Source organism: Oryctolagus cuniculus, chromosome 14, assembly GCF_051225735.1.
Source record: "Oryctolagus cuniculus isolate XC-2025 breed Fujian yellow rabbit chromosome 14, ASM5122573v1, whole genome shotgun sequence".
Classification (NCBI taxonomy): Eukaryota; Metazoa; Chordata; class Mammalia; order Lagomorpha; family Leporidae; genus Oryctolagus; species Oryctolagus cuniculus.
Genome location: NC_142880.1, coordinates 71,464,138 through 71,491,402, shown reverse-complemented (window position 1 = coordinate 71,491,402; position 27,265 = coordinate 71,464,138). Strand labels below are relative to the sequence as shown.

The following is a 27,265-nucleotide window of genomic DNA, read 5'->3' as shown; positions in this document are numbered from 1 at the left end:
CCAGTGCTGAATCTGGTAACTGAAAAGCCCATTAACTTCCTTCTGATCAACCTCTACATAATTTTTTCTATCACTTGTGTAATGACTAAATTTTCTCATATTGATGTTTTTATTTACTTTAAAGGTCAGCACAACAGCCTGAATTTGAATTTGACATCTTTGAAAGGCTTGGAGCTAGTACACAAGTGACAATTTCAAACAGAAGCATTAGATTAAAACTGGATCTATTTCAGCTCTTGGAGAGGCTTTCTAAAAAGCACAGGGGTCAGCGAGTTCTTCCAAATAACAAGTAACCCTCCCGTTTCCATACGCATCTGGGAAGAAAACAACTTACCCTGTTAACTGGAAGTTTCACGATATGGGACCTATTACTTGAAATAACCCTGAAATTAAAATGATCCATCAGTCAAAAATATATGTCAAATATATTTGAATTTTCTCTTCTTACTTGGCAAGTGATTAAAACTTATCTTTGCTATTCCATAAACTAAATTTAGTAGCAATTATTTTTAATTATATAATTTTTTGCTTGTGTTTTGAAACAATTTAGGCAGCTTATAAAACAAAAACAGTAACATTTTAATCAGAAAAAAACACATTTAGTAGTGGTTCCTTAAAACCTAGGATACAGTTTCTAACAAGCACAACCTCAACTACTACAATGAACATTCCTGGATGTACTTTCAAGTAATGATAACCTAACCGCAAACATCAGAAACTGATTTACACATCTGCTGTTTTTGCTCCTCTCTACCCTGCTTAAATTAAGAATGAGTTCTTAGGGCAGGTGTTGAGGTGCAGCAGGTCAAACTACTGCTTGAGTTGCCTATAGCCCATATCAGAGTGCCTGGTTGGAGTCCTGGCTACTCAGCTTCTAACCAGCCCTCTGCTAATGTGACAGGCAGAGTGGACAGTGAGAGAGAGACAGAGAGAAAGGTCTTCCTTTTTTGCCGTTGGTTCACCCTCCAATGGTCGCCGCGGCCATTGCGCTGCAGCCGGCACACTGCGCTGATCCGAAGCCAGGAGCCAGGTGCTTCTCCTGGTCTCCCATGCGGGTGCAGGGCCCAAGCATTTGGGCCATCCTCCACTGCACTCCCGGGCCGTAGCAGAGAGCTGGCCTGGAAGAGGGGCAACTGGGACAGAATCCGGCGCCCTGACTGGGACTAGAACCCCGTGTGCCGGCGCCGCAGGCAGAGGATTAGCCTAGTGAGCCACGGCGCCGGCTCCTTTATGCTTTAGACTCTCAAAATATTAAGTGGGAAAAACCCAACAACATTTGTAGATTTTCTTCTCCCTGACAGAGTAGTGAATAACAAGCTGGAAGAAATGATCATTAACAACTGGAAGTTAACAACCAGACTGACCCAGGGGAAAAAGAAAACAGTGAGATATTTTACATTTCTGCCTTCTTTTTTCATATGACAAGAAAATATTAAAATGTAGATCAAGTTTTATTTTTTTACTTAATTTGTCAAAATGTTAATGACCGAGCAATGATAGACCATTAACAGATATGAAAGAATAGAATTCGATGTCATGGTCTTCGACTAAATTAAATGTGTCATAAAATTTTTACTAAGTAAAAGTTACCAGAATCTTGAGAAAGCCAGATTATTTTTTCTCTGTTCATTTCTACATATTTTTTAGAAATTTCCTCATTGTAACATGAAATAAGGCTCATCCAGACCAATCTCTTCAAATCCTTATGTTTGCATTCCTGTCTGATAACACTGATACATTCCATAGTCTGAGTTTTCAAAGTGATTTTAAAGAGAAAAGTATATACAACTCCTCTAAGCTTTGCTAAGTAAATGCTATTGTTGTCGCTTTGCAAATGAGACATGAGCAAAATATTTGATGTAGGCATCCCAGCAAGGTATTACTAAGCCACCTCTCCTCACCATAGTCTAACTCTTGTTTTTGAATCCAAGATGGACTGCTGCTGTATCCCTCACCAGGCCCACTTGGAAACAGTGAAAATTCTGCAGAGCAAATCAAATTTATACTGCCCACACTTAGGGAACAAAATATCCAAAACCTATTTTAGGAAGGTTTTCAATGATAAGGGATAAAACAGCGAGTTTTTATCACTTGGTCCTCACTGAATTAGAAAATGAAATGAACCAAAATGTCTTCAGCATGTACTCTAGTTAATCACATCCTTTAAAACTGTGAACAAACTGCTGTCAAATGCATTGTACATCCCTAGTAGTGCAGATGACAGCATTGTCTTCCCCTTATGATGTATGAGTTTTAATTAAAGGGAGAGTCATTAAGGACTCCCGGATTGTAAAATCACCAGGTCTCACAGTCTTGTAGAACTGTAGCATTGCAGGGTTTGTAAAATAGGCCTCTATTTTTTTCTCTCTCTCTTTAAAGCAGGCCATGGAAAGAGATGCTGTTTTCATTAAGAGGAAAACTCGAGTTTTATACCATTGCAGGAGGGGATGCGCAAGGGGGTCCTGTTTATCCATCTGCTTCTTGATTTCCAAATAAGGTGCCTGGAAAAAATAAGCAATCATTATATGCCTTGATAAATTTCTTTTTCTGTAATTGATGCACAGTTATTCTTAAGTGTTGAAAATTAACTGAAATGTGATCCCTGTTGAACATGGTGGTGGGAATGGGAGAGGGAAGAGATGTATAATTTGGGACATGCTCAGGCTGACTTGCCCCAAGTGGTGGAGTTGGAAGCATACCAGGGGATTCCAATTCAATCCCATCGAGGTGGCATGTACCAATGCCATCTCACTGTTCCAGGTGATCAGTTTCAGTTCACAGTTGGTCATGGTGGAGGGACTGGGAGTCAAAGGGAGCACATAGACAAGTCTAGTACCTGCTAACGCTAACTGATGGAGTAAATAAAGGGGAGAGTGATCCAACATGGGAAGTGAGATACTCAGCAGACTCATAGAATGGCAGATGTCCTAAATAGCACTCTGGCCTCAGAATCAGCCCTAAAGGCATTCGGAGCTGGCTGAAAAGCTCATGAGAGTATTTCAGGCATGGAAAGCCAAGACACTCTGGCAAAAGATCTCTGCGAGTGAGATCCCAGTGGAAAGAACAGGTCTTCAAAGAAGGAGGTACCTTTCTCTGAAGGGAGGAGAGAACCTCCACTTTGACTATGACCTTGTCTAAACAAGATAAGAGTCGGAGAACTCAGAGGGCTTCCATAGCCTTGGAAACTCATGACTGGAGCATAGGGAGATTACTGATGCCATAGACAGGAGTGTCAATTGGTAAAGTCAACAACAGGAGTCACTGTGCACTTACTCCTCATGTAGGATCTCTGTCCTTAATGTGCTGTACATTGAGATTTAATGCTATAACGAGTACTCAAACAATATATTTCACTTTGTGTTTCTATGGGGGTGCAAACTGTTGAAATCCTTACTTAATGCATACTAAACTGATCCTCTGTAAAAAAAAAAAAAAAAAAAAAGAAATTATCAATTCCCAAGTTGACTCTCACTGGGATTAAACATGACAATAGGTCTGCTCTGATTTCATCATCATTTAAAAAAAAATCATCTATTATTTTTCACTTTATGTTTCTGTGTGGGAGCAAACTGTTGAAATCCATACTTGATGTATACTAAGCTGATCTTCTGTATATTAAGATAATCAAAAATGAATCTTGATGTGAATGGAAGGGGAGAGGGAGTGGGAAAGGGGAGGGTTGTGGGTGGGAGGGACGGTATGGGGGGGAAGCCATTGTAATCCATAAGCTGTACTTTGGAAATTTATATGCATTAAATAAAAGTTTAAAAAAAAAAAAAAGTAAAGTCAAAAAAAAAAAAAAGATTAAAAAAAAATTCCTTTTTCTTCCTCTACAAATGGAAAAACATACTGAAAGATGTGCCTGATCTAGGTTTAACTGCACCTTTCTGGTCTTGAGATGAGAAGAACAACAGCTCCCTGGAATGGTGGCCCCCAGAGTGACAGGAACTGTGAATCTCCATGAGGTACAAAGGACTTGCCCAAACATTATATTGAGAGACCTGACCAGGTTTTAGCCCGGTTTCCATTCATACCAGGTCATGTCACTAGAGTAAACCCCCTGTCCTGGACAAGCACATGCCCACATCCCCAGATGAGACTCTGCTCAAGAAAACGCAATGCTGCCAAGCCACAAAATATGCATCGTGCCAACCTGCCCTGCCAAGCCACTTCCAGTAATTCGGCACTTACCCCCTTCTCTAAGTTTCCATTTCCACATAACTGCCCTTGTCCCTTCTCTCTGACTCCTTTTTCCGTTTCCCATGGCCCTCCTTGGTTCCCTTGTCCAACTTTATAAACTTCAGACCCTCTGTCTTAGTTGGAGTTGAGCATAGTTTATGCTGCAGTCTCTCTCCTCCACTGCAGTACTCTAAATACCTTTGACAACTGTCCTGGAATGTTTGGCAATGACCATTTTTAATTTTTAACAAACATGAACACAAACTTTGCGACAGCTACAACTCATGCTCATATCTTAGGAGACTTAGGTGTAGAACTGTACACAGGAAAACTGGACATAATTTATGTGTTTCCTTCTATTAAAGCATTTAATGGAATTTACTCAGACAATTAAGTATTTCATAGAACAAATGGCACTCTCTCTGTTAGGGCTAACTATAAGGTAGTACATTCTGGAAAATAGGACTGTGCCATCTTACATTTATTTGGAAGGGTTTAAAGAATTTGATGCAATAAAACCTGACAGCATCCTCAAGAGGCACACATGGAAAGAGGGTGTAGTGTTACTATTTCCACCTTGTCAGTAAAGACACTGAGGCCATTAAACAGCTTGTCCAAGGTCACAGGCCATAGCACTGACAAGCAAGTTACACAACTTTGGCTTCTACCGTCCTACGCTGACTCTCAGTCGTCTACGTGGCCTCCTATTAAAATAGCTTACACATGACCCAGAATAAAAGAAGCAATTTTTGGCATGGAGCCGAATCCAGACTCAAGGTTTACAGCTATTTTTAAATTCCAGAATGATCTGGGTCTAGGGTATAGTATAAATACCCTTCCCAAAAGTCTTTTTGATGACTATAAAGGTTTATTTAACTCTAAGTTCTTATTTTTTTCCTTCCATATTGAGAAACATTTTATTGTTTTCATTCCTTATACAAATAAGAAATGCTTGTTTAAAAAAAGAATTCCCATAACATAGAAAGCATTCAGGCATGGAAAAACCACAAGCAGAAGGGAAGGTTATTTTTAAGTAAATCATATCATCTGTGAATTAAAGAATATTTTGCTGACCATCGCCTGACACATTTTATTTGCTGAATGAATGAATATGTATTTGACTATATGAATAAAGACCAAAAGACTCAAGAATCTAAACTAGAGGCAAATACATGTACTTTTTGAATACTCTCTTCACATAGGGGAGCTGAGGTGACTCTGGGGGTGTAGGGAGGGAGGAGCACAGCTCAGTGGGCCCTGGGACAGGAAAATCTTCTATTCTTTTGATGGAGAAAATAAGTAACTGAGTGTAGCACTCACTGTCACACCTCAAGGGTCTCTGGGGCAGTGTAAGCCTTGAAATCACCACATGGAAGGTGTGAACTATTAATTTCTCCCTATAATGACGAGTTTTAAACCTCTTTTCACACCTTTGGCAGTGGAAAGCCTCAGTGATTCAATATTATGTGTTTTTCCAGGTACTGGACTTCAGCACAGGAATGTGTTAGATTTTCTAACAAACTCTGATCCTTGTTCATCCAACTTTTCCATCAAAGCCCCATTAGTGACCAAAAACATAAACTGGTACTGTCTGGGAGTCTGGCATCTTCCAAAATGGTTTTTAGAGTCTGGGTTATATCGCAAATATTGATACAAAATTTGCATTTTATAGAATTTTTTAAAATTTGAATATAAAAATAAGATCTTGAAATTACTACTATTAGTTAAAACTGATGTGCCAGGAAGATGGTACCAGATTTAACCTCTGCCTTAAAATATGTACCTTCATTCAAAGGCTCCGCTCCTGCTCCAGTTTGAGAGCAAAGTACTAGCATTCTAAATATGCAGTTACCCTTCCAAAGGGATGCTACTGGCATGCCAATGTACTGGTGTAATTTAATTAAAACATCCTAATACAGCACAGTCTTTTAATGATTTTATTTACACCTTACATAATGGAAATATCTGCATTTCACTACATGGCTATTATTCTGAGCTTTAAAATATGACTTTATTCAAGCAAAACAAACTGTACAAATTCACAAGGTTGACATACTTACTTGTGTCATTTCTCTGATGGAAGTTATGCTATCCAGTGCTTTCATTACTCGATCATAATTCTTCTTCTGTTTAATGAAAAAACAAGACACAAAACAATACTCACTTACAGTCTTTGTAAATCTGCAGCACTAGAGAAACATTATTTCTGTTCATGAATTTTCCATTAGGGTCAATTTGAAAGAAATGACTATTTTATGTACATGAAGGCAAAGACTGTAATAAAGATGGCTCAATGATGTAATATTTAGATCCTGAGTAAGAGAGACGAAAAAAGAAAACGATTCCAACCCTTATACAAGTACATAAAATCATGTTCAGCTTGTGGGAGAAAGATCTAGAAATACACAAAGTTCATGATTCAGGCCTTCACAACTAAGACATTGGCCATAGTGAATAAAAATCACAGAATTCTCTGAAAGTAAAAAAATCTACTTCAAATCTCACAATTGCTTTAATTTTCTTTTGATTAGAATATTGTCACCAAAAGGGTATGACAATGTACAAATGACAACATGCACTCCACTGACAATTGATTTTTCAGCACAAACAGGTGCCTTACTGCAACTTAATGAAGGAAAGTTCTTACAAGGAAATTATATAGACCTATTGCTAGAAAATAAGCTCAGGATGACTAGCATAGAAACTAAGGTAAATTGAGCTGTCTTGTAATTTAAAAATTTTGTTAGTTCAAAAGGATTCTCTCTAATCTCCATAAATATTTAAAAAATTGTGTTCTTAGGAAATGCCAGCCCCTAATAATATGAATTCAACTTTGACTAGCTTCAGATAGCTGACAAAGGAGAAGAGGACAGGGTTGGGGCAAAAATACAAAAGCAAAAGAAAAACATGTCCCTTTACCCATGATTCTTAAAATTAGAAGTTAAAATCCCCCAAAATATACAATGAAGTTAAAATAATCATGGGTGTGTTTGATGACACAGAGATTCAGATAGAAAGAGGAAGACCAATGAGGCTAAAATTGCCATCACTGTGAAAGGAAACCTTTGACTGGTGTGTGGGGTGACTACTTACCCTGGGATTGAAGGCCAACATCTGAGGATCATTTGGATCCACCACAGAAGGATATGGCTCAAAAATGACAACTTTTCTAGGAGATTCCAACGCAGACCTACACATGGATACTAGTAGATCTACCACCTTGAAATATACACATAAGGTAGTTACTATTCTTCAGCTTTTACCAAGAGGTTTGCCATGGGAAGCTACCTATTATTCTGTCAACCTAGCCTACTGTTAGCACTATGTTAATTTCCTTTTGAATACTTTACTATTTCTACGCTTTAATTGTTTTATTTATGGAAAAATTTACATTTGGATAAATGCACAGATTTTAAGTGTATTACTTGAATGATTTTTAATAAGGGCATATATGCACACACACACATAGATAGGTAACAGACATGTATGTATATTCAGACACACATGCACAACCCTGGTGTACAACTTCTTTTTTTAAGCAACATCACTTCCAATGGACAAGAAGAATTTTCACTAAAAAACAGAAAAAAAAGGGAAAAGAAAAGAAAATGCTCCACATTAGATGCTTTTGAGAAATCCTCTTAAGTACAGATTATTTTCTTAGTTTTGGGTGTTTTTCAGAGCCTCTAATATGCAAATTTGTGCATGTTGGATGTAGGGGCAATATCTAGCTGCCTTTTATTTTTCATTTAAAATTCATTATTTCAAAAATATTGCCTTTGGGGAGAGCACTGTGGCACAAATAGTTATGCTGCTGCTTAGGATGTCTGCACCCTATACCAGAGTAATTGTTTCCGATTCAGCTTCCTAGTGAAGAGCACCCAAGGAGGCAGCAGAGGATGGCACAAGTACTTGGATCTCGGCCACTCACTCACTGGGGTCACAGAGACTGGGTTCCCCGCTCTCAGCTTGAGCATGGTCCAACCCCAGCTGTCGTTAGCATTTGTGGAGTGAACCAGGGGATGAGAGATATCTCTCTGTCTCTGTCTCTCTCTCCTTTTTCTCTTTCATTCTCTCTGGCACTCTGGTTTGAGACACATCTGCTCCACTTCCAACCCAGCGCCCTGCTAATGAAGCTGGGAAAAGCAGCAGAAGATGGTCCAAGTCCTTAGGCCCTTGCACCCATGTGGGAGACCCTGAAGAAGCTCCTGGATCCTGGAGTTGGCCTGGCATACCTCAGCTGTTGTGGCCATTTGGGGAGTGAACCAGCAGATGGAAGACCTCCCTCTCTCTCTATTTCACTCTCTAACCCTACCTTTTAAATAAATAAAACAAATCTTTAAAATATATATATATATGTCCCTTCATATTTCATCAAGTAAATGAATCATATGGTCTGGTAACTGGATTAAGGGACATGTAAATTCTTGAAGCCTCATACATGAGTATTAATTAACTGTTGTACTTCATCAAGTACAACACCTGCCTTATAGTAGGCTATACTTCTTGAAAGAATGATGCTACATCTGTTACATGACCATTTTTCCCACTCATTTTTATGAATTTTGTAAATGAGAGACTGGTCATTCCTTCCAATTGACTTTTATCACAACTAAATATTTTCTTGTGTTTCTTTACAAAACCTGCATTGGTTTTCTCCCTTAATCTGTTGTGATCTTCATGCTTTCAAGTTTTTTGAGCTTTTATGCAATTATGTTTGTAGTAAAAGTAGCTTTTTCATACTTCACTCTTAAGGTTCATTATTTTTCCAGGTAAAATATGTAAAGTCTGTATGAACTCAAATCTGATGAGATTTCTCTTTATGATTGCTAATAGCTGAATGCTTTTTGTGCATGGTCAATTTCATTCTCTTCTACTTTGAACATTATTTTGTAAAACTGCTCTTTAAGTCACTTTGAACTTGCTTTTGTACACAGTGCAAATAACTAAACTAATTATTTCCCCTGTCCCACTCCACCATGTTTAGGGCATTTGTTTCCACCTCATTTACTAAATAATTCTGTAGTAAGTGAGGGTGTGATACCTCCTATAGTATATATTAAATTTATCTGTGACACAATCCATTAGGGGAATAATCTGTCATTTTTAACATCCTATTCCTTGGCAATACTGCGCTTTATTACAATATTATAATTTTATATATTTTTTTGTATATGGTTGATCCAGCCTGTCACACTATCATTAATTTTTAAATGCTTTTTTCTGATTTTTTGTATGAATTAGTAATTTTATCAGGTTACTAAGTGAAAAAAAGAAAATTTGCTCAAATTGTAACATACAATATATCTTGGCATTTTTATAATTTAGTTTTTTTAAAAGATCTGTTTATTTTAAAGTCAGAGTTATGGGGGTGGGGTGAGGGAGACAGAGAGAGAGAGAGAGAGAGAGGAAGGGAGAGAGATTGATCTTCCATCTGTTTGTTCACTCCCCAAATGTTGACAACAGTCGGGATGATGCCAGGAGCATGAAACTTCACCCGGTCTCCCACGTGGGTAACAGGAGCCCAAGCACATGGGCCATCTTTTGCTGCTTCCCTAGCTACATTAGCATAGTGCTGGATTGGAAGTGGAACAGCTGGGACTCAAACTGGCAACCATGTGGGATGCCATCATCGCACACGGCACCTTAACCCACTGCGCCACAATGTTGGCCTCTAAAATTTACTTGTTATTTCCTAGAAACATGGAATGCTCCAATACTTTCAAGTTATCTCTTTGTTTTTATGTTTTCTTCCTATCATCTCATAAACAACACTGCTGTAAAACTGAATGTTCTCTTTTTATATCATCTGCCCATTATCTTTTTGCCTATATTTAAAAAAACTAAATTGCCTCCCATTTTATGGCAGTATAACTTTACAAAGAAGTTTTACATAATGCATGTACAAGGGTTTCAATACCTCAACTTCACTATAAAGAAAGAATTACAATTATTTTTCATACAACAGAAAGGCGGCTTAATTTCTCCCTTTGGAAATTGTGAAATGACAAAGCACACTCTAGATGAAGAGAGAAAATTTAGTTTATACCTAAGAAAATATCAAATGTTAGTTTGCCTTTAACAAGAAGCTATCAAAACTTTTCCCTGAAGAATAACAGAATGAAGGTAACTACTGCACTGGAACAAAATTTTCAAATCAAGTAAGAAATAATCAGTGTCCTGTGTTACTACCTGAGCTCCAGTTGCTATTTCATCAGCAGCTTCATTCATTACTCCCAGGGTTTGAAAAGCAAATACACACAGCTCTCGTTCACACACGGTAGGCTACAAAACAAGGCGGGGGTGGGGTGGGGCATTATTACAGACTTTTTTCCCATTTCTTAATTCCTAAATTAAATTTATGACATTACACATAATAAATAGCAAATGCAAAGTTTTAGAAATTTTTTTGCAAGAAAAATACAAAATATTCTACTTTCTTTAATAAAAAAGCAAATCCCTAAATCTAGGTAACAATGAGTAAAGGTTAATTAGCAAAATAGTCACAAATATGATAAGGAATTATCCATTTCACTTAGTTTAGGCACTTGCATGCAATACCACTTATCAGTAGATGGAAAATATTCTTGAGTAGGAAAATCTCACTTATTTAATACAAATCTGACCATGAGGTGCATAGTTACAAAAAAACAAAGACATAAGCTGGCGATTTAAGAAAAATTAATATTAAGCCGGCGCCGTGGCTCAATAGGCTAATCCTCCACCTTGCGGCGCCGGCACACCGGGTTCTAGTCCCGGTCGGGGTGCCGGATTCTGTCCCAGTTGCCCGTCTTCCAGGCCAGCTCTCTGCTATGGCCAGGGAGTGCAGTGGAGGATGGCCCAGGTGCTTGGGCCCTGCACCCCATGGGAGACCAGGAAAAAGCACCTGGATCCTGGCTCCTGCCATCGGATCAGCGCGGTGCGCCGGCTGCAGCGGCGGCCATTGGAGGGTGAACCAACGGCAAAGGAAGACCTTTCTCTCTCTGTCTCTCTCTGACTGTCCACTCTGCCTGTCAAAAATTAAAAAAAAAAAAAAAGAAAAAAGAAAAATTAATATTAAACACAAACGTTGCATAAAACCAATACTCAAAGGAGAATTCCACTTTTTCCCAGGAAAACTGTGTCTGGGAAAAAATAAGCATGACTCTGCTTGCTCGCTACCCAGTTCTTGAAAGATTGGTTTTGTTGCAAAGACTTTTGACTTCAATAACCTCCTGAAGTCAACAGCACTGAAATATACACTCTGCAATTACTTGGGAAGAGTGCTCATCTTTCAAATCTAATATAGTGTCAACTCTCTGATTTATCTTATCTCCCATGGTGCACTGCATTAGGTAGCTGATGAAGCCTAACACGATGCGATCCGTGGAACCTGCGCACAGCAGACAAAAGGCATTTGTTAGTGCCACTGCTCCCAGAGGGCAACCTGGTCTCCTGGCTGGCCACAGCCCCATTTTGGACATCTAGTTTATGTTCAGAATGAGCCCGTATGTGTGGATTGATGGCGAGAAAGTCTCACTGATCACAATGTTGCTGGTTGATTTTCCCCTAAAGAGAATTCTAGAAAAAGAATCAATTGGTGTATTTCCTTTGTTGGTCTTAAAAGTGCAGTTTGATGCCATTTCAGAAACATCAGGACTGGAGGAGGAAATTAACTGGAGAAAGTTCTGCACCCACCCTCAAGCTCTACACACTGCTGGATATACACAGAACAGACTGTTCAGTCTCCACTACAGTATGAGTATTTAACTCATTCTTAACCTTCCATGTTTGTGTATTATCTGCGTGCTAGCCTCAATTTCCCTCTCAGACACTGGACTGCTTCTTTTGTTCACTTTCTGAGGCTTAGAACATGATATGGCCTGAAACAAGAGCAGCAAACACTGCTGCATGTTTACAACCGTGCCAAGGGCCGCGGTGGTGTCCAAATATAATGAGACCGTATACAAACAAGAATCCAGGCAGAAGATAAACCCTGGAAACCTCAAAGGGCCCTAGGAATTTATTCATGAGCCAGTTACCCAGAGTTCCCTGAGGAAGTAAACAGTGACACACAGAAGCTATTTTGTTTTTTAATAATACCCTTGTCAAATAACCATCACTGTTTTATGACTAAAATACATCAACCCCAAAGTTGAATAATAGGATAAGGCTCACTGAAGGACATGAGTAACGATTAGTTTTACTTGAACCTCACACATCAGCTATATTTACTTTGTGTTTATCTATCTATCTTTCTATATACCAACCATTTATCTATTTATCTATCATCTATCTATTTATCTATCTATCTCCAGGGAATATGACAACAGAAACCACATATCAGTACTAAATTATGGTTGTAAAGGGAAATAAAATGAACTGAAATACCTCACTACACTAAAAATTTAATTTAAATCATTTTAATAAACAATTCCAAAGACGTAAGGGGAAAACATGATAGACATGAAGCATTCTCACAGATCTCTCTGCACACTGTCACAGACCCCAGCTATTCCTGTGCCACTCTGACTTTGTTCCAAATGTTTTCTATCAGTTTCACCCAGACTGCCCTCTTCTCCATCTTGCACAACAAGCAAAATTCCAGGGCTTGTGTAATAACGCTTTTCTCTAAATTTCTGCTTCGTCTCCCTCTCAGACCCCTTCTTAGTCAAACCTCTGAAGTTCCAAATCCCAGGGACTTGCCACTTACGTTATTTTAAATAATAAATGAGCATTTTAATGCTGACACTATGACCACGAGTTCTTGCGGTTACTGTATTCTCGTATGCGTGTTTCTGGCTGGAAAGTAATCCTTCTATCTATACTTAAAATGTGGCAGGCTGATTTCCAGGAACTTCCTGTTATCACAACACAGTGAAGCAGGAAATCAGGCAGAAGGTAGGTAGGCTAGGAAACTTGCTCTTTGGAAATGAAAACAAAACAAAACAAAAAAACTGGGTTTTTCTGTTGCCATACTGAAAATTAGATGTAAAAGCACACATCGCATTCTTGTAAAGTGATTTTTCTTCCCCTCCCTTTTTTTCTAACATAGCAACTACAGATGTATAATGCTATAATTAGTTCACATATAATACAAATACAATTCTAAATAAATGCTAGTAAAAGTTTTAAACAATAATGGTATATTTTATATTTTTTGCTCATTTTTACCACAAAGTTCAAGGGATATCCAAGATATAAATGAATTTAATTTTGAGACATGTATTTGTAAATTATTTTTTACAGTTATTCAAAAGAAGTTCAAAATGCCAACACAAGGTGGCGCACTAAACTTCTCAAGATTAGGCATTTCTGCTCAGCTAAGACTTTCATCCTATTCAAGGAAGAGAAAGGCGATTACTATTCCCAAACAACATAAGTACTTACACTGTTGACTAGCCTTCTCCCACCTTAAACAGATTCCCACCCAACTCCCTTCCTGACAAATTCTGTTATTATTATGCTACTTACACAGAAAATGCTACCAAAATAGTACATAGTCATTTGTTGCTATTACCAGAGGAGTGTCATCATGTGTTTTTCAGACACGCTTTAATACGAAGTATGTATGCCTATATATATATATAAAATCAACTTTTATATTATGTATCAGTTCATTTTTTAGTTTATAATAAATATTAAATTTATAAAATACTATGTATTCTTTATATTATTATGATTAAATAGCCTTGAGGCAAATTAGTTTCACAATTTAGACTGTAATACCAAGGCAAATCCCTTTATTATCAACATATCCATAATGTCTGCATTATTTACTATGCACCTTTTAAAAGCATGGGGAACTTTTGTATGTGTCCCTAAAATGAATGTATTTTTAATTTATTTGAATCAAAGCAATTGAAATGTGCACACAAAAAACATGTTTTGAAAACTATTTTCAATCTCTCAAGAATATTTTAGAACTTCAGTGTAATTTAGAAAATGTGTGTTTTCATTGTTTTTAAAGTACCCTCTACTAAAAATATAAGTGATACATTCTAGACAATCTAGCTAATGTGTTTATGTAGAGAGATAAGCATGGTGTAGGTGACTGGTTTTCAAATATTTCTGGCTTTTTTTTCAAGCAAAATATTCACAGAAGCCCAATATATAAAATGAGCTCATTCCAGTTACAGGGAACTGTTTAAATGATAAATATTAACATATAAGATAACTCAGAGAAGACATGCCTATGGCAGCTTTCATTCAGTGTGCCTACTAAGATACGTATTTAATAAAAATACTTTGACTTGAAGCAAATTTGAATTGGTACTTTTATTCTCATATCCATATTTTATCAAAATTCAATTTACTGCTATAATCCATCCTGTCCAAAATGAAATAAGCAGTGTAAATGTAAGTTCTTGATTTAAAAACTGGTATTAATAATTTAAGAATCATTTTAGCATTAGCATCTAGAACTACAAAACCTACAAGCCTTTAATTCTCTGTATTTCCAGTTTAATAGTAAACTCTTTGGAATCTTTCAGTGGTGGAGAGACACAGGGTGGGGCAAGGTGTACCATCCACTAAGAGACACAGTTTCCACAGGGATCATAGCAGATCCACAGTCACAAGGTGGAACATACCTAACTAGGCCTGAACACAGAGATCGCTATTTGTCTCATGCAACAAAAGATGTTTGAGCATTGAAGTCAAATTCAACTCAGTTTAGATGCAAAACAAACAAAAAGCCCACATGTTTTTGAACTAGAAGTGTTTTGCATAATTCACACTTTAGTTTCACTTGTATTTCAGAACCTGAAATCTGAGCTTCCATGATTCGAGGGAGGGGAGAGGTGTTACTGGGACATATTTTCATCTCCTTTTCAAAAATGAAGGTCAGACCTAAATGCAAAAAGACCTCTCTGCTTGGAAGATAAAATGGCACATCCCTAGTTTCTCATCAATTTTCACAGGAATGCTTTTTAGCTATGACCAAATTATAACTGAAGGTTACTGGTTTCATTCAGAAAATAGGAACCTCGTGAACATTTGTCTAAGGGACACAGCAAGGCTGGATAAGGGTGTGCACTTTGTGTAGTGGTTAAGACACCACTTGGATCACATACATCCCAAATTGGATTTCCTGGGTTTGCATCTTGGCTCTACTCCTCCTTCCAGCTTCTTCCTAAATGTGCATCCTGAGAGGCGGCAGCTGATGGCTGAAGCAGTTCGGTCCCTGACACTTGTGGAAGTCCCAGACTGGGTTCCCAGCCTCTGGCTTTGGTCTGGCCTACGCCCAGATCTTGCTAGTGAACCCATGTCTGGGAAAGTGCTCTCTCTCTGTTTTTCTCTACCTTTCAAATAAAATGAATAAGTAAATTATTTAGAAAAATATATATAGATTCCCAGGATTTCCAATAGAGATTCTATCATTAGAATTAGACATTTCGGCCAGCGCCGTGGCTCACTAGGCTAATCCTCCGCCTAGCGGCGCCGGCACACCGGGTTCTAGTCCCGGTCGGGGCACCGGATTCTGTCCCGGTTGCCCCTCTTCCAGGCCAGCTCTCTGCTGTGGCCAGGGAGTGCAGTGGAGGATGGCCCAGGTGCTTGGGCCCTGCACCCCATGGGAGACCAGGAAAAGCACCTGGCTCCTGGCTCCCGCCATCGGATCAGCGCAGTGCGCCGGCCGCAGTGCGCCGGCCGCGGCGGCCATTGGAGGGTGAACCAACGGCAAAGGAAGACCTTTCTCTCTGTCTCTCTCTCTCACTGTCCACTCTGCCTGTCAAAAAAAAAAAAAAAAAAAAAAAGAATTAGACATTTCGTTCAAGTGGATGATAGACATTCGCAAACACGTCTGAGAACCAGTGGAGCGGAATCTCACGACTGATCCAACCACTCAGGGGCAAGCAATCCAAGACATTTTGACACAATAGGAGAGGAAAATGAGATCCTAATACGCTAATGTGGGAAATGGGAATGTCTATGGGTATCAGACATGCAGAATGACCACCAAGTATCAATGACAGAGGTCTAACACTGGGACATCAACCTAGAGAGCCATATGGTTTTCACTAGCTGAATATAGCAACATAGGTTTTCAGTTCAAAGAAGACAAACAATTGCACTGACCCAAGACTGGGGTATTTAAGCTTAACGTTTAACAAAAAGACATGAGCACTAAGAATTTAGAGGCTGATAGAACTGTCATTTCTGGCACTGATTCCTTGTTTTCTTGTTTTCCAGAATCACACTGTGAAGATACAATCAACATTAAGAACCGTTTGCTGCAGCAACATTCAAGCTGATTCCAAAAGACAGAGAACCATTCATTTGTTTTCGGTTTGGTTTTCTGTTAACACTCCAAACTACAATACCAAGATGAAAATCCAGGATTCTGAACCATTCTCCTGGTGGTAATACCAGTGACATGCAGATACAAAGTGTCCTTTGTCGAGACTCAAACCCAGGAGTGACATTTATATGCAGAAGGGGAAAATGGGAGATCGCCGTGTTTCTAAATAAGTAGTTTAGTTCCTTGTGTTGCCAGAAGTGTGGCGTGTTAACCCAGGCCACTCAGTAGAATGATAGAGTAATACAAGTGGTCACTACAGATTTTAAGACTTTGGAGAACGGAGGTTAAAGTGGGTCTATGTGATTTAAAAAATAATCAGGCTTGAAGTAAAGAGGAAAAAATGTAAGAAAGACTGGATGTGGAAAGAGGAAGTGCTAAAAAATGTGTTAATACATTAGATACAGATTTTTATACAAATTCAATTATATTCTAACCTATCTAATCACTAACTGGATAATAACTGTACTCTTTATATCTATGGGATTTATTACAGTTGTAATGTGTCATATTAGCTAGATAAGTGGTCAATGTGTCAGCTTGTCAGTTAATACCCTATAAGAAAATATACACTGACCGTGAATTTTAACATAGTAGTCTTAAATTTACAGCTGAACATATTGCAATACAAATACAGCAGAGACACAGAAAAAGTGGGTAAGCCCAACTTAAGTAAAACATCTATTTAAGGCAATCAAGAGACATTTCTGTTTATCTCTTTTTGTTTGAGCATAAAGTTTCTTTGGCTTTATGTTCTTTATCAGATTTCATGTATCTCTTATCTTACTATTTAAGAAACCAGAGTACATTTTCAGATTTCCTTATATAACACTATAAATCACAGTAATGTTAGACCATCTGATAACTAGCTAAATTATATTTATTAAGAAAATGTTTTCTCTCTTGCTCACAAAAGAACTTCTATTTCTAGAAAAAGCAAACTGTTGATACAGATACAGATAAAGTCAAAATTTGGAGTTGGATACAACCATATGAAAAAACTTTAAAAAGTTTGAAGGATGTGAAATTAAAAGATGAATTTTAAGGGCTGGCATTGTGGCCTAGTGGGTAAAGCAGCCACCTGCAGTGCCAGCATCCCATATGAGGGCAAGGTTTGAATCCCAGCTGCTCCACTTCTGATCTACCTCCCTGCTAATGCACCTGAGAAAGCAGTGGAAGATGGCCCAAGTGCTTGGACTCCGGCACCCACATGGGAGACCTACAAGAAGTTCCTGGCTCCTGGTTTTGGATCAGCCCAGCTCTGGCTGTTGCCGCCAGCTGGGGAGTGACCAGCAAGCAGATGGAAGTTCTCTGTCTCTGTGTCTGTTCCCCTCTGTCTGTAACTCTGTGTTTCAAATAAATAAATCTTTTCTTCAAAAAAAGATAAATTTATTTTGTAGCAAAAATTATTTGAAATCCATGCAAACACAGAGTCTTCTTAAAGCTCATGGAAAATATATATTGTGAAAAAACATGCATAGACTTCAAAATTTGTTTTCCACCAAAATAAACTTATCTTTTCATTCCATTTTTCACTACCTTTCTGAAATCCTCTCATATTAATAGACACTATGATATCTCTACCACTTCCTATAGGAACAAACTATCAGCCATTAAACTATAAAGACTGAGCGCCCTTCAATATGTGCAGAAAATTTCCAGGACATAAATGTTATTAATTCAAGTACATGAGCTAACAGGAAAATGTCCTACCCTGGTGCCATGATGCCAATGTAAAAGTTCCATTCCTATTACTTACAGCAAAGTAACACTCACTAAATCATTACTCTCCTCATCTGCAGAGATACTAAGACCTACCTTTCAGACTATTAAATCTGATATTGCATTTTAAGCATTCTGAACATAAAATCACTTAAAAATACTCAACAAGGGTTTGCTATTGATATCATTACTATTATCTTCTGCAAAGGAGATGGTATTGCCACGGATCAAGCAACAGATCAAGATCAACTGATGCACACTGACAGTTACAATGTAGCTCCTAGGTGTGGTAGGCTGAGATGATCTAAAGATTATTCTCATTATAAGCAAACATTTCATGTGTCACATGGGAACAACAAAACTGCACAATCATTTAACAAGAATTGCTTTTTTAATTAATTGGATTTTCAGAATAGTGTTATATTTCTGAGAGAAAAGTTGACTGACACAAAATACCATAGATTACCAAGAATAAATTCTTGCTTCACATTTGTTTTGCTAAAAGTGAAACAAACATAAACTTGACAACTGTGTTCATAAAATAGCTACTAAACAAGTTTTAAAAAAAATTCTTGAAATGTGAACAAAATTCTAATAGATCATCACTTTCTGGACTTTTTATGCTTTATCTTTTCAGGCATATATTCCCAAAGATTAAGAGAAAATTGTCTCTTAAGAGTGTAACACAACATGTAGCTTACTGTCTTCTACTTATTAAGCCTTAAATAATCATTCATGATGCAAAGTTTTGAAGTCATAAAGAATTATGTTCAAAGCCCAGCTTCTCTCCAGGCTATCTGGGTGATGCTGAACAAATTGCTTAACCTCTGTGAACCTTAATCCTTCTTATTTGCACCACAGGAGCAAAAACATCTAAGCCTTAAGAGTTCCATACAAATCAACTAAGGACACAATATGCAAAATATCTGCACACAGCAGTTGGTACACAGCAAGTTAAAATCACCTTTACCCTGTAAACTGCAGCAGATACTAGCTCAATCATTATCTTACTATTTATCTACATTTTTGTTTCTCAAATTCAAACCCTAAACTCTAGTGACTTTAAAGATACTGATATCAGCAAAAATGGCTGGGTAAGGAACCCAAATTTTCACCGCTCTCTAAAAATCTTTTTAAATAAACTAGAAAAAATGGCCTGAAAACTAACTGAAAGCTTACAGCAACTCAAGATACTTACTCAATGAAAATGGCTGAGTCTTGTAAGAGCTACAAAATGTGTATGTTTAAACTTACTCTAATCCTGTCTCCCATTCCCCATTTCAATGGCAGCCTTGAGAATAATAAGATATATTCCTGATACTGGAGGAAGTAGAATGGAACTCCTTTGCAAAGAACTCTGTTTCTGGATCCATCTAATAGCTCTCTGAATGGCAAGCTCAAAACACTTCCTTATTTCTGCATGACTTGGCACTTACCAAGAACGAAATTCAATACAAGGGTGGAGACTGAAAACATTTACAGCAAATGTTTTAGTTATTGCTATGGGAAGCAACAGGTAACAATCGCAATGAAAAAAAAATACTAAACCAAAAACTTAGAAAGAAAGGCTGGAGAATGAGTTGTCCATAGGACTATGAAAAATGCACACACGTTCTTGTTAATCTGGAAGACCACATGCTTTCCAACACCACCGTACTCAAGAAATACTTTAAAGAGTCTTAAAAGTCAGCTTTGTATTACCATAAGGCTCTGTATGAGCAGGAAGTAAAAGTATGGAAGAACTGTAAACTGACTGGCTGAGTACTGAAGGCCTGCTCCAACATGCACACAAAACACTTAGTTTAAACAATTAGCTGACTATTAACTGAAGAAAATCTAAGTGTCCAAGTATGATAAACAGAGAAATAATAGAAACAGTTTGGAATATCATACGACAAATTACAATATATAACAATGAAAATAAATACTAAGAAGGACCAAAGTCTATTCCATGGTGCCACATTATTATATTTAAAAGGTCTATTTTTCAGCAACTAAATATGAAGCATGCAAAGAGATAAGAAAGTAAGGTCCATCCATAGGATAAAATAAATCAATAGAAAGGATCTCAAAGAAAGCACAGATATTGTATTTACTAGACAAGTACTTCTAATCACCTATTTCCAAAAATGTTCACAAAGTTAAATGAAAATTATTTTTAGATAGCTAAAGAAATAACAAAAGAGTAAGAACAGATAGAATTCATAAAAATGAACCAAGCAGAAATTCTAGAGTTGAAGAATACAATAACTAAAAATAAAAAATTCACTAAAAGTGCTATAAGAGCCATTTTAAGTAAGCAGAAAAAAAGGGTCAGAGACCTTTGAACTTCGAGATATGTCAACCAAGATTATTTAACCTAAGAACCAACAAAATTAAGGTATGAGTAAAAATGAACAAAGCTTAAACAATTTGTGGAACAACATCAAGTATATAAAATATAGATAATGGAAATTCCAGGTAAAAAGAGGAAAAAATGTGTAGGAAGAATATCTAAATAAATACAACACTCTCAATTCATGAAAAAATATTAATCTGAACTTCCAAGAAATTCAATGAACTCCAAATACGATAAACTCAATGACACATACATTTCCTAAACAAAATGCCCCAAATCAGAGAGAGACAATTCATCGTATACAAGGGATCCTCACTAAGACAGCTTATTTTTCATCATAAATAATGAACACCAGAAGGAAGTGGGGTAACATCTTCAGAGTTCTAGGGATAAGAGGAATTTAAACAAAAACAACCTCTTTCAACCAAGAATTTTACTGTACAGCACAGCTATTATTCAAACAATAAAAGACAAATTAAAATAGTCTCAGATGAAAACACAAAGAGTTCACCACGAGCAAAGATTTCCTATAGGAAACAACAAACAGTGTTCTTCACGTTGGGACTGAAAAGACACTAGAGAGACCATGCAAACAAATGAAGAGCATGTGTACAAGAAACTGTAATATGCAAATACAAAAGACTCCATTTAAATGTACTTTAAAATGTTTAATATATATTTAATACACTTAACTTTTATGTTTACCCCATTTGGTTTAAAAGAAAACTGAATAAAGCCATAATTTTAAACCTACGTTGATGAGCATATCACATATGAACATATAGTTTGCAATTTTATACATAACAGCCTAAGCGAGGGAGACTGAAGCCATGTAGGAGCAAGCTTTTTCTGTTTATTAAAATCAAGCTGGAATTAATCCAAAGTGAATTTTAAAACATTAAGATGTTAATTTTAATCCCCATGGCAACCACTGACAAAGCAGATTAACAGATTATAACATAGGAATGAAAATATTAGAAAATACGTATTTAATCCACAAAAGAAGGCAGTAAATGGAAACAACAGAGAAACAAGTATATGTGTGTGTGTGTTTGTGTGTGCATATATATATATATATATATAAATCAAATGACACCAAGCTTTACTTAGTAATTTCATTTAAATAAATAGATTAGCAAAATGGATTTAAGAATAGAATGCAACAATTTGCTATCAACAAATGATTCACTCTAGTTTTAAAGACAAAAATAGGTTAAAAATAAAATCATGGAAAAAAGACAGTCTATGCAATTAGTAACCAATAAAGAGATGCAGTGTTTATATTAATATCAGACCAAAGAGACCAGAAGACAAAAATTGTTATTAAAGGTAAAGAGTATGACAAAAGGATCAAAACATTAAGAAGACATAACATTTATAAACATGTATGCTCCCCACAACAGGCCCCCCAAAGTGCACTAATTAGTGAAAAAATTATATGTTGCAACAGACAATTCAACATTAATAATTCAAGATTTTAATACTCCCACTTTAAATAATGAAATTGAAAAAAAAAAAAAAACAGAGAAAAACCACTGAAGCAAAGAGCCTGTTGGTCTGTGGAAAGATTGATAAAACCAACAAGCCTGTACCTTAAAGAAAAAAAAATGATAATACAAATTTTCAACATTAGGAATGAAGCAAACATTGTCATTGAAACTATGAAGATTTCAAAAGGATAATAAAAAGAATACTAAAAATAAATCTAATGATGTAAATTTGACAACTGAGACATAATGGACTACAAAGCATAAACAGAGCAATTCAAACTGTTTAGTTTATACTGAATGAAATAAAACATCTTATTCATAAACAGAAAAACAACTTCTAAAACAGAAAACTCTAGACCTTAGTAGTTTCACTAGAGAAGTCTACCAAATGTCTAAGGAAATTGATACAATCTCTCTCAGATATTGACAAAGACATCAAAAGCAAAGTATGCTACACATCAGTATATCTGACAAATAAAGCTATGAACTGAATCCAGCAGCATCTAATAATTAATTACATCACATGATCAATTAGGATTTGACCCAGGAATACAAATTCAACATATGAAAAATCAATGTAATAAGACCATATTATTAGAATAAAAGAAAATATGTTCAGGTGTCAAGAAACACAGACAAAGGAAGAACAAACAAAAATGCTTTCATGATTTAAAAAGTAATTCACAAACTTATACCAGAAGGGAATTTTTCTTAGCCTAATTAATGGCGTCTATGAAAGATCCACAACCAACAGTGAAAAGACTAAAACAAGATGAGGATTTTTGCTCTTTCCATTTCTAATCAACCACATATTAGAGATGCTAGCCAGTCCACTAAGAAAAAGTAGGCATCTTGATTGGAAAGGAAAAAGTAAAACTTTCTGTTTGCAGATGTCATAATCTTAAAGAATCTGAAAATATTTTATTAGAGTATAAGTAAGCGAATAAAGCTGCAGGATACAAGACTGATGTGTATCACTTATATTCCCATACACTAGGCAAAAGAACAATCCAAAAATAAAAAATTCCACTTATGATGGTATCAAAAAGGATAAAATAGTTAAAAATAAATCTGTCCAAGAAAGTCCAAGACTTGGATACTGAAAACTACAAAATCATATTGAAAGCATTAGTAAAATGCCTATCCAAACTACAATGAGATACCACCTTATACATATTATGATGGCTATATAATTAAGATTTTAAAAAAAAAGAGAGTAAGAAGTTGTGGAAAATTAAAGCTGTCAGACAGTGTTGGTGGGAATGTAAAATAGCACAGACACATTATTCAAACAGTTAGGTCATTCCTTAGGAAGTTAAACAGAGCTAATACGTCTCAGCAATTCCATAAAATGCAATACTACTCCATCATAAAAAGGAATAAAATATTGACAATATTGAAAATATTGACAAATGCCACAATGATGAACTATAAAAACATTTTCTAAGTTAAATGAGCCAGAAACACAAAACCCCATATACTGTATGAATTCATTTACATCAAATGTCTAGTTATCAGAAAATCCATGGAGACAGGAAACAGATAAACAACTGTCATGGAATAAGGGGAGGGAGAAATTGGAAGTGACTTAACAGTTATGGGATTTCTTTCCAGGGTACTGAAAATGTTCTGGAATTACAAAGTGAAGATGGATGCACAACACTGTGAATATATTAAAAGCCACTGAATTATACACTTTAAATAGTGATGTATATGTTATGTGAATCGTACCCATTAAAAACGGCAAGAAAAATCAGAAATTTAGTAATTCTTCCCAAAAGTAATATACGCACATATATTCCTTTTTACTTTTTGCCTACTCCCTGGGTAATGTGCTGCATATGTCAGCAAGTTGGCATTTTGGAAATCTTTACTCTGATTCTTCCTATGCTGCTGGGCACTGCTTTTAACTGGCAGACTACACTGTCATCTCTAAATTAAGCATCTTAAGTGGTGGAGTTTTGAAGAAAAATTATTTAAGCACCTTTATCTTTGTAAATAGCATTTCTTCAAAACCCTACCATTTAAGATGCTCCAGGCTGACACAGGTATAAATGAATAGAGAGATGTCAGATTAGACAAATCCAAGAATTACAGTAAAAAACATCAAACTATTCACTTTTTCAGACTCTTTCAGAAGTAACACTAATTCATTTTGTCACAATTGTCCCGCTTGATATGTTCAAGAATTTGTTCAATAGAGACTATTAATTTTAAACTGCACTTCTTCACAAATTTATATTTTAACCTTTTCCATTTATATTCAAAATCGACACTGACATCCCACCAATAAGAACTTACCCTAAGCATGGGGCCATTTTGAAACACATGTGGCTCATCACAAACCACACAGTATTCATTCAACACGGGGATCCGCTGCTCAGCAAACTCAATTGTCTGAACAGAACAATAAAGAGAAATAATTAAGTCAAGTTCACATATGATTTGAAAACCCAGAAAGGACTGAAATATTTCTGCCATGGATGGAGTCTTGCTCATACCTGCACTAGAAAGCCGCGGTCTCGCACTGGAATGCATTTTGCACCGTTTGGCTAAAAAAGTAAGGTGAAAGAACAGAACGATATCTTAATTGAGAAAACATACAAATTATAATCTTTTTCTAATGGTGAATATCTAAGTGATCTTTCTATAAAGCTATGAAATATGAATTGTCACTGATTATATCAAGATTTAAGAATATCTTTGATTATGGTAACCTTTCTGTCATTACTATTGTAACCTCTGCCTAAACTAAACAAATAACACCCTTTATTTTTCTGATCTTCCAGTTAAAAATGGCATCTTTATATGATCACAAAAATTCATTTCCTCAATTATTCAGCTGCAAATGCCCACACCTCTTCATTAGACAATTTGAATTTATTTCACAACCAGATACAGAAGTATTCCTCATGGGAACTTTGAGACAGCTACAGGGAGTGGCACAGTACTACACCACAGGTTATGCTTGGGCATGTGGAAGGACATGATGACATTTTCTTTTACAAGATATCTGAAATTATCTTTCTTGGGCGACACCACCATGATAAAAATTTTCAACACTGTTTTCTCCATGTCCTTTAAGTTTATCACTGGATAGAAATGGGCTGAATTTAGGATGTTCACATAAAATTATCAATCTTGTGGTATAAGCTACAACTTAATTTTAGAAATAAATCTATAAGTGTATAAGACTACTATAACTTTCTGAAAACATGACCTATTTTTTTCTTATTTTTTCCAATTTCACATACTGATGGGCGTGTCTGGTATAGGGTTAGAGGTAAGTAAGCATTGCTAACATACACACATACATATTAAGTAAACCAAATTTTTATCAATCCTTTTGATTGTATAATTTACATAAAAGATGTCTATTTCTGCATTTGAAACCAGCAGTAATGCCAGTCACTTTAGAGGTAAATTTTGTTTAAGACTGATCCCCAACAAACATCAGCCTAGGATTTAAGATATTAATACACTGCCCTCCTGGACCCATATCCCCTCTAACCAGCTCCAGAGAAAAGTGACTTCAGTATACAGCAGACTTTAAGAACAACTTCAGATGAAGCTCTGGGATACACATGTAAAGATTGCTTCTCTCCACCACTAAAGAGACTCATGATCAAAGTTCTTCTCTCACATTTAACTAGAAGGAGGTTACTCTGAGTTATAAGACAAACATGTTTTCCACTACCCATGTGAGAAAAACCAGAGATTAGACACATTTATTCAATAAAACATCATTGTTGTATGTTCACATAAAAGGAAAAAGACTGTGACTTCCTTCCATTTTTAGTAGCATTCATTACTATGACAGGAATTTGGACAGGACTGCAAATCAATCACCACATTTATTGGGTCAGAATTAAAACTCACATTTTGGTGCCAGTCGCAAATCTCTGGTATGCAAAACAGTTTCCTCAAATGTAAAACAGGTTTAAAAATAACCACCACCACCAAAAAAAAAAAAATCTTACTTCTTTCCTCCACAGATCTTTCTGACACAAAAACTTAGCTAACATTTAAGAACCCAAGGAGAAAATATTTACGCACAGCAGGCTGGGAAGATGAAGATGAAGATGGTGTTAAGATACCAATAAGCCCTGAGGTGAGAGAGAGCCTCCTGCTCTCTGCATTAGGTTCCTTGAAAAGCTCCGTTTTGGATGACTTGGGGGCACTGGAATAAGACTTGCTGAGCAATTTGTGATTTTTCAGCCCATATAATTCTTCCATTCTGAGATTACTTGAGTAAGACCTGCTTAACAGTTTGTGGGGCTTCAAGTTGGTATTGTGCTCACATCGCGGGTCTCCGGAACAAGATGGAGTCAACAGTTTATGCGACTTGAGGGTGAGGCAGTCCTCCGGCTTAACAGCTGCAGAGCAAGGACGGTTCAAGAGTTTGTGCGATTTAATCGTTATCGCCTGCTCAGCTCTGGGGTCGCTGGACAGGGAGCGACCAAAGGTCCTGTGTGACTTTGTGGTACACACGTCGTCAGTCTTGACTGTGCTGGAACAAGTCCTCCTCAACAGCTTATGCGTTTTGGAGATTCCGTCTTGCTCAGATTTCAGCTTGGATTTGCTTTTACCACAACCAGGGGGAGGGTAACTTGGCGACCTTCAAAATTGAACAACAGTTACTACAGGACAGATAGTGACCAACAGAGCACGGAGGGCACTGTCATGCTCAAACTTGACTCAACTTTGCCACACATATTTTACCACCTCATTTCAAGGTAGCCTACCCAGTCAAAAGCGAAAGCAAAGGTAGGTGCAGGGTGACACAGGATTTGAACTGCATTTTTCCTGAGTGGAAAAAATATTTCTAAGATTTTTTTTTGGTTCCTCATCCCAGAGTCTTACATGGAACCAATAGGGTAGCAGAAACTCCAAAAAGATATTAAAACTGCAAACACAGAAATGAATATCTGTGTTTTTGATGGGATGCCTGTAACTTACGTCTTTTGTTTGAAGTCATAAAGAAAATAAACAGGTGCTGAGACCACAGAAAAGAACGCTCAAAATTGAATAGTGATGGACTATTACAGGCTTAGCATTTAGTGAGACAATGATGAAGTTTTCTGTTACCAACCTGCGCAAGGTAGAAAATAAATGCAGGGGAGACTTCACTTTCTTCTCTGATAACTTTTTGTTGTGCAGGCAATTGGATTTTTCTTTGCTCTGTTTCCACTGCTGTGTAACAAATGTCTGCATAATTCTGTCAATCCAAAGGTAATTCTGTTATCCCAGTTCCAAGGT

General features: G+C 36.8%; 1 protein-coding gene across 4 annotated transcripts in view; it reads right to left on the bottom strand.

The window, feature by feature from the left end:
* PARP8 (poly(ADP-ribose) polymerase family member 8) overlaps positions 1 to 27,265 on the bottom strand; it is a 195,870-nt gene that overhangs the window by 25,711 nt on the left and 142,894 nt on the right. For all 4 annotated transcript variants that reach the window (XM_008262187.5, XM_089313164.1, XM_089313167.1 and 1 more), the window contains 9 exons: positions 27,099 to 27,224; positions 26,063 to 26,624; positions 24,508 to 24,558; positions 24,308 to 24,403; positions 10,372 to 10,464; positions 7,273 to 7,398; positions 6,240 to 6,305; positions 2,434 to 2,501; positions 335 to 383 (listed from right to left, as the gene is read on the bottom strand). In XM_008262187.5, coding sequence (XP_008260409.1) covers positions 335 to 383; positions 2,434 to 2,501; positions 6,240 to 6,305; positions 7,273 to 7,398; positions 10,372 to 10,464; positions 24,308 to 24,403; positions 24,508 to 24,558; positions 26,063 to 26,624; positions 27,099 to 27,224 — 1,237 coding nt within the window. The remainder of the gene's footprint in view (positions 1 to 334; positions 384 to 2,433; positions 2,502 to 6,239; positions 6,306 to 7,272; positions 7,399 to 10,371; positions 10,465 to 24,307; positions 24,404 to 24,507; positions 24,559 to 26,062; positions 26,625 to 27,098; positions 27,225 to 27,265) is intronic.